The sequence below is a fragment of the Tursiops truncatus genome, chromosome 15 (assembly GCF_011762595.2).
Source record: "Tursiops truncatus isolate mTurTru1 chromosome 15, mTurTru1.mat.Y, whole genome shotgun sequence".
Lineage (NCBI taxonomy): Eukaryota > Metazoa > Chordata > Mammalia > Artiodactyla > Delphinidae > Tursiops > Tursiops truncatus.
Window position 1 is genome coordinate 8,377,898 of NC_047048.1, and position 7,853 is coordinate 8,385,750.

The window sequence follows — 7,853 nt, forward strand, 5'->3', positions numbered from 1 at the left end:
TGCAGCCAAAAAAATAAAATTAAATAAATTAAATTAACTTTAAAGGGAAACTTTATGTTGTTCCAGATAAATGAAAAGCCAGAATCCTTTGCCATAAATAGAAGGCAGTGTAAAAGAAAAAATAAATGAAAATGAAACAGTAAATGTCATCTATCTCCCCCCAAAATGATGTGGGTTGCCCCCAGTGGCACAAACACCCTGCTTTGGGATGTGCTGCCCTGGAGGAAAAACTCTGAGCCTTTGGCACAGCCAGGCAGACCTGTCTCGGTTTGGGATCAGACAACCCTCCCACCCCTTGCTTTCATACACCCTCTGCTCCAGCCAGACCTAACTCCTCACGAGGAGTTTCCATCTGTGTTTCTGTCCTCATCCTCCAGCTGCCGCCTCCACTCAGAATACGAAACCCAAGTGGAAATGTCACGCCCCCACCCCTCACCGAAGCTCTACCTGGGTCCTTCCAGCTGGAAGAAGTGAAGGGGAACCTTTAATTCCAGAAGTTCCAGCTGTGACTTCTCCATCACCCCTTAATGGGACCCTTGGAAAGGCCATCCACTGGCTGGACGCGTAAGGACACGGAGATGCAAGTTGGTCCCCAGCCTGATGAGAAGAGCAGGGGATGGAGGCTGGGAGACAGGAACGCTGCTCCTTCCCCCCTCACCCCTGTCCTGTCCTTCCTCCTCCTCTTGCCACTGGGTGAGTGCCCCCCTCCCCTCATTTCCCCTTTCTGGCTCTGAGTCTTCCCAGTTGTAAAATTACGGTGGGAGGTGGCCTGTAATTGAGGTGGTTTTCAACATTCCCTCCAGCTCTGACATTTGCCCAGGTTTGATGAAAGCTAAGGTCTGAGCTGGGGGAGTGGAAGGCTCAGTGCTAAAGGTGAGGGCTCAATGTACACAGAGTATGGGCAGTTAGGATATTGGAAACAGGCAAGGAGGGAAAGGGCATGGGCTCATCAATGGCTGTTGGAAAGCCAACTGGTGGAACAGATGCAATCAAACAGCCTAGGGACTATCCTAACTTAGGAAAGAAGAAACTGACTCTTAGTTGCTTCATCTGTAAAATGGGTACACTAGTACATGCCTCAGAGGTTGTAAGGATTCTTTCTCTGAGCTAAGGTATGTGGCTGTGTCTGAGAATTCTGTGCACAAATGAGGGGCTATTATGGGTATTCAATTTCCCATGCTAGGCCAGTTTCCCTCTCAGTCCACGTGCTCAGAATTGTATGGTGAAGGAGAGTGTGGCTGTCCGGGTTAGAATTCCAGCTCTACCTTTTATTTGCGGAATGGCCTTGAGCAAGTTACCTAATTTCACTAAACCTGAAGTTTCCCCTTCTGCAAAATCCAAGCTGCCTCATAAGTTGTCCTAATGAGTATGTGAGTCAGGCCACATAAAGCAATAAGCACAGTACCCAACATACACATATGTGAAAGCCGAACCAGAAGGACTTATACAGGTAAACCTTTGGGGGGAAGTCAGAATGAATCCCAAAGGTAATTTACACACTTAAGGCAGAGCTACTGAGCACCTGGGGAGTAACAGGCTCTGGGCAGGGGGCTCTGGGGGAGACCGAGATGAGACAGACGTGGCCACATCACCGGGCAGAAGGCCTGGAAAAGGGTATGTATACGGTGCCCAGGTATTCAGAGGAAAAGGAGAGCACTTCTAGCTGAGAGCTCCAGGAAGGCTTCCCATAGGAGGTGGCTCGATCTGCAGGGCTGTAATGAGCTGGGCTAGCAGAGGAGACTGCAGGGTTAAAGACCTGGAGACAAGACTGATGGGAGATTAAGAAGTAAGGAGAAGCGGATCAGAAGATCCTAGAAGACTTTGTAGAGAAAATTTAGGTTCTGGGACTCCTGCAGGAAAAGGGGAGTCTTTGAGGAATTCAGCAGTGGAGTGGGATAAGCTGAGCTGATATGTGTCTCAGGCAGATCTCTCTGGCGTGGCCCATGGGCCGATGGGCGAGGGATGAAGCAAGGAAAACAACTGGGGCAGTCAGGGGCTTTGGAAAAGCAGGGGTAGTGAAGAGGAGGGGGATGATGGTGGGGACCATGGGCGGAGGAGAGGGGGCTCTGTTCCCAGGGCCAGGCAGCCAAGGGAGGGGGCTGAGGGGGCCAATGCTCTTCCTCACTCTGTTCCAGCCAGCGCCCTACAGCCCACCTCACTGCCCTTTCCAGGTAGGTGCCCCTGCCCCACCCCCCCGCCCTCCCCCCTGCTCCCGAGGTACTCAGATGCTCAGACAGAAGACCCAGGGAATAATGACTAACCAGCCCTCCATTATTCTAGAGGCCCCCAAAGGGATTGCTCTAGTCTCCCCATTTTACAGAAAGGGAGAAATAAGTCCCAGGAGGGCCTGATCCCAAGGACCCCACAGCTTCAGGGCAAGGCGGAGGCACCCTCTAGTTTGGGCCCACTGATTCCCCCCGTGCCAGCTTAACCCACTCCACAGAGCTGAGGCTGGTGGGGGGCCCGAGCCGCTGCCGGGGACGCCTGGAGGTCCTGCATGGCGGCTCCTGGGGCAGCGTCTGCGACGACGACTGGGACGTGGTGGACGCCAATGTGGTGTGTCGTCAGCTGGGCTGCGGCCTGGCTCTGCCCGTGCCGCGGCCCCTCGCCTTCGGCCAGGGCCGTGGCCCCATCCTGCTGGACAACGTGGAGTGCCGTGGGCAGGAAGCCGCGCTGAGCGAGTGTGGCAGCCGAGGCTGGGGCGTCCACAACTGCTTTCACTACGAGGACGTGGCTGTCCTGTGTGACGGTGAGCAGGACAGTCTGTGACCCGGAAGGGCAGACAGGCTGGCAGGCAGCAGGGCTTCCCAGCGGTAAGAATGTTCCAAAGAAGAAGACCGAGCCAGCAGCTGCAGTGTACGGCGTTGGGGAAGCGCCCCAGCCTGGCTGTCAGAGCCTGGGCCCCAGCAGTGCTCTGGCTCATTGTGTGACCTCTGCTGAAAACCAGCATTACTGCTTCCATGGAGGGCCTTGATTATCCCAGCAGAGCCCTCTTCCCATTTTTAAAACCAGACAATTGGGGTCAACACTGGCAGTGAGGCCCGCTTGGTGTAGAGCTGCAACAAATCTCTGAGAGGCTTTGACCTTGAGAGCAGTAGTTCAGGTTTTCAAGAAAATCAGCTGGAGGGCTCATTAAAACACAGATGGTGGCCCCATGCCAGAGTTTCTGATCCTGCGTCTGGGGTGGAGCCTGAGAATTTGCATTTCTAACAAGTTCTCAAGTGATGTGATGCTGCTTTAAGAACTAAAAGAACTGAGAACCAAACGAAATCCTCTAAAGCTACTGCTTTCAGGACTCAGGTGGCCCTTTCTCCTCTCACACCCCAGATTTCCTAGTTTTGACCCTTTGTGTGGCCAGAGGCCCTGAGGGCAGGTACCTTAGGGTCCTCAGATCCCATACCTGTGTTTGTGAGGATGGAGAACAGAAAACTCCATATTCTCCTCCCTTCCACCCTGCTTCTTTCCCAGAATTCTTGCCCACGCAGCCCCCAACAAGGAAAGTGTTAACCAGTAGGGCACCCCCTACAACTCCCCAGAATGGAAAAGGTAAGTAAAGGCAATGTGGGGGACCACCTGGGTCTTAGGAGAGGGATCCAGGGAGGAATATCCCAAACCCTACCCTAGGCAGTGGGAAGTGAGGGATTACTGATGGGTGAGTTTGGTCATTCCTTCATCCCGCCCTGCCCCTGCACCCCCTCAGGCCACTCACCATCTGGACAGGGAAAGAAGATTCATTCTAGTGGGATGATAAAAATAGTCAGCACAAGGTTGGAGAAAATAAGAGAGGTGGGGGCTGAAGCTTAATCTAATGGGAGAGTCCGATACTCACAGAAATGCTGATAATGATGTAGAACAACAAAATGAAAAGTTCCCTTAAAGAAAGACAGATAAAAAGGCAAGAAAATCCGGAGGAGGAAGAAGATCCCATTCATCAGAAATCAGGGAGGGTTTCCTGGAGGAAGAGTTGTTGTTGCTGTACCTGGAAAGATGAGAAGGCTTTCATTGCAGTTGTGTTATAAATGAGGAATCAGCACATCCTAGATGGTTAGCAGAGCATGGATGGACAAGGGCAGGGAGGGTTGCTTTTAGGCAGGAAATGACACAGTCATAGGGTTCTGTCCTCAGATCCCATAAAGCACCCCCAATCTAGACTCTGAGGAAGCAGTGCCTTGGGGGTAAGTGGGTGAGCAGCTCCTCCTAGGTTTTAAGCCCTGGGACACCATGCACTGTGGGTATGCGGAGGGCCTGGGGCAATAAGGAAGAACTTTGGGTTGGGATGGGCAGCAAAGCCATGTGGGAGATGCTCCTTGTCCCCCCACCCCCATTACCAGGTGAGGGCAGCGTGCGCCTGGTGGGGGGCGCGGGCCCGTGTCAGGGCCGAGTGGAGATCCTGCACGGTGGCCTGTGGGGCACCGTGTGTGACGATGACTGGGGGCTGCCGGACGCCACTGTGGTCTGCCGCCAGCTAGGCTGCGGGGCGGCCCTGGCAGCCACCACCAACGCCTTCTTCGGCTACGGCACGGGGCACATCCTGCTGGACAACGTGCACTGTGAAGGAGGCGAGCCCCGTCTGGCAGCCTGCCTGAGCCTAGGCTGGGGGGTGCACAACTGCGGCCACCACGAGGACGCCGGCGCGCTCTGCGCAGGTGCGGATTTCGGGGGCGGGGCCGGTGGGCGGGGCGGGGCCGAGTCCTGAAGTAGGAGGAGGTGGAGTGGGGCCTGGGAGGGGACCGGGATGTTGACTGTCTTGGTGTTAACCTGAGCTCTTTCAAGAAGGCCCCCGAATTAGTTTTAATTTCTCAGTACTGCTCTAGAAGTGCCTCCGAACATCCTAGTAGACTCCACAGGTATGTAATACTGCAGTATTACCTCACCAATACTCCAGAATTGTCTAACAGTACTCCAAAAATGCCTTCGGAATTTTCCACCACTTTCTAAGTACTCTTTATGGAATACTTCAGAGTAAAGTAATAGTCCTCTAGGATCGCTCCAGAGATACTCCAGAATTCTCTCATTGACACCCAGGTATGTCCCCAGAATTCCCTAGCCATCTGTAATCCTGATTCTCTTATAATAGTAGTTCTTCTCACCTGGTCCCTCTCCCATACTGAGAGGTTTTCTGAAGTAGGAATAATAGGGCTGTTAATGGCATTTCACAAATGGACTCCATTCTACCAGATATAAAGTGCTTGCCCATGCCTCACAGCTAACCAGGGGGCATCATCCCCAATTTACAGATGGGAAAGCTGAGGCCCAATGAGGCAGAGTGAGCCCTGGCAAAGCCTCAGCTAACCTTGCTGCATGATCTTGGGTATGCCCCTTGCCCTTTCTAGTCTTATTATTTTATCTGTAAATGGGGATAGTGAGTTTTGTTCTGCAAGCCCCTCAGGACTGTGCATGGCCCTCCCTGTTGGGCAAGGCCTTCTTTATCTCCCCATCTTGGACACACATTGGGCTTCTGGGAGCACTGGAGAGAAATGAAAGCACATCTGTGAATGCCTGTATAAACCGTGAAGTGTACACCTAGGCAGCACAAATAAATTACAAGAACTGGCAAAGTGGGGCAGACTTCCTTGGACCCCAGTTGGGACTAAGCCCCCAGCTCTGAAAGTAAAATATGTTGTCTTCTCCAGGGAGACCCTCCCATCCTCTCCGAGAGCCCAAGGCTGACCAGGAACCAGAACCTTGGCCTCTGACCCTACTCCCTTCTCTGACTCCTACTCTAGTCCTGGGGCACCTGGCTCTCACAGCACTGCCACCGTCGGGCACAAGAGCGGACTGGGCCTGGCACACAGAGCCAGAGGGTAAGGAGCCCAGCCCACCAGGCTGGAATGGTAGGGGCAATGGTAGGTGGGCAGGGCTGGGAATTGGGAAGACTGTTCTGGACTCAGGGGGAGGGGGCCCGGGCTAGCAGGCCAGGGCTTTTGGCCAGACGGTAAAGAGGTGGGTGAGAGAACAGATGAGCAGGTGGAGCAAGGGTGAAATCCAGAGCTCTGAACAGTTCAGCAGGGTGGGAGGAGGCACTTCCTCAAAGCTCTGAAATAAAACTTGGGTTGGGGCTGAGGTTGGAAATTGAGAGGCCTTGTGAGAAGTGAGATATAACTTGAAGGAAGGGTCGAAGTACATTTGCAATTAGGGCTGGACCTATCATTGGGATCGAAATTAGGATAATGCATGGAAGTAGGATTTGGTTTATTCCCTTCAAGCTTCCTGAGGACCCCACCACAGCATACAACATGGTGACGCTAGGATTGAGGCTGAGTGGGGTGCAGGTGTGGTAAGAGTTGGGGCATCTCAGTAGACGCGCCCTGTGCCCTGCTGCAGGCCAGAAGCCCTCTTTGTCCCCTTCAAATGCTCTAGATACCCTGTCTCTGCAGCTACAGGAGTTGGTGCCCTGCCTTCCAGGGAGCCGGCACTGTTCACCACAGCGGCCTGGGCGGCGGGGAAGAAAAGTAAGTGGCAGGGCCGGGGTTCCGTTGTGGGTGGAAGAGGGTGGGGCCGGGGCTCTGCCCGGGAGCCGATGGCCCCAGCCCAGCCCCTCTGGCCGCGGGCCTGTGCGCCCCGCAGGCGGGCGGCTGCGGCTGGTGGGCGGCCCGAGCCCGTGCCGCGGCCGCGTGGAGGTGCTATACGCCGGGGGCTGGGGCACCGTGTGCGACGATGACTGGGACTTCGCGGACGCGCGCGTGGCCTGCCGCGAGGCGGGCTGCGGGCCGGCGCTGGGTGCCACGGGCCTCGGCCACTTCGGCTACGGCCGCGGCCCCGTGCTGCTGGACAACGTGGGTTGCGCCGGCACGGAGGCCCGCCTGAGCGACTGCTTCCACCTGGGCTGGGGCCAGCATAACTGCGGCCACCACGAGGATGCGGGCGCGCTCTGCTCAGGTAAGGCCGCTGCAGGACCACGTATGCACAGCGGCACGGGCGGAGCCGAGCGCCATCTGAGGAATGGGGGGCCGGAGGGGGGGGGGGGCGGCGGGGTGCCAAGCGCAGGCGCTTACTGCGACACGGGCGGGGCCTGCTGTGAGATGGGCGGGGCCGGCGCAGGCGCGTACAGAGGCGCGGGCGGGATGAGGCAGGCTCTGGGGAACGGGCGGGGCCACGCGCAGGCACGCTCTGCGGCGCGGGAGGGGCGGGGTCTGTTGGGAAATGGGCGGGGCCGAGCGTCAGAGCTCGCCGAGGCACTACGGCGTGAGCGCCGCGGGAGAGGATTCACGCTCCGCAGACAGAGGCGGAGCCCACCATCGGCGCGCTCTGCGGCTGCGCGGCATGAGCGGGGCCGTGAAGGGAGCGCCCTCTGCTGCAGTGAGGGGCGGGGCCCGAGGTGAGAGGCCGAAGTCCAGTGGTAAAGTGTGGCAGAACCTGTGACAGACAGGCGTGGCCGGGGAGGTTTTGTTCTGCTGCGTCAAGGACCCGAAAAACTGTAGTTAGCAGGGAGAGTTGATCAGCTTTCGGGGAGCAAGCGTATGACCCTTGGTGGGAGTCAATGGAAAAGGGATGTTTGCAGAGTCTGACACATTTAAAAATGCGTCTCTTTATTGATTGCTTTGGGAATCGGTATTTTCGCCCTTGTTTGGTGTCCTGGTAGCCTTGGCCACAAAGGGTTCTGCTTTGGGCCCCAGGGTGAAAGAAGCACAACCCACGTTTCTGTACCAAGGAGCGGGGACCTACGAAGTCCTTTCTGACCCTAAATCAGTCCTCCCTTGGAGGGTAAGAGGTGACCTGGCCTCAAGGGACTTGTTCCCCAATGTGACAGCCACCTGTTTCTTTATCCTTGCGGAGCCAGGCCCAGACGAGCTAGTCCAGCAGGACGGTGCTGAGACCACCCAGGTGCCCACTCCTCGGCCCAGGGACGGTAG

General features: G+C 56.0%; 1 protein-coding gene across 2 annotated transcripts in view; it reads left to right on the top strand.

The window, feature by feature from the left end:
• Positions 1–527: 527 nt before the first annotated feature.
• SSC4D (scavenger receptor cysteine rich family member with 4 domains) overlaps positions 528–7,853 on the top strand; it is a 29,173-nt gene continuing 21,847 nt past the window's right edge. Inside the window, exons 1-9 of one of the 2 annotated variants that reach the window (XM_019933775.3) lie at positions 528–693; positions 2,136–2,171; positions 2,444–2,749; positions 3,469–3,546; positions 4,332–4,646; positions 5,727–5,804; positions 6,378–6,452; positions 6,568–6,879; positions 7,781–7,849. In XM_019933775.3, the coding sequence (XP_019789334.2) occupies positions 528–693; positions 2,136–2,171; positions 2,444–2,749; positions 3,469–3,546; positions 4,332–4,646; positions 5,727–5,804; positions 6,378–6,452; positions 6,568–6,879; positions 7,781–7,849 (1,435 nt within the window). Of the gene's footprint in view, positions 694–2,135; positions 2,172–2,443; positions 2,750–3,468; positions 3,547–4,331; positions 4,647–4,721; positions 4,848–5,633; positions 5,805–6,206; positions 6,453–6,567; positions 6,880–7,780; positions 7,850–7,853 lie in introns of those variants that run through there. The other variant, XR_012326015.1, reaches the window with a different exon arrangement.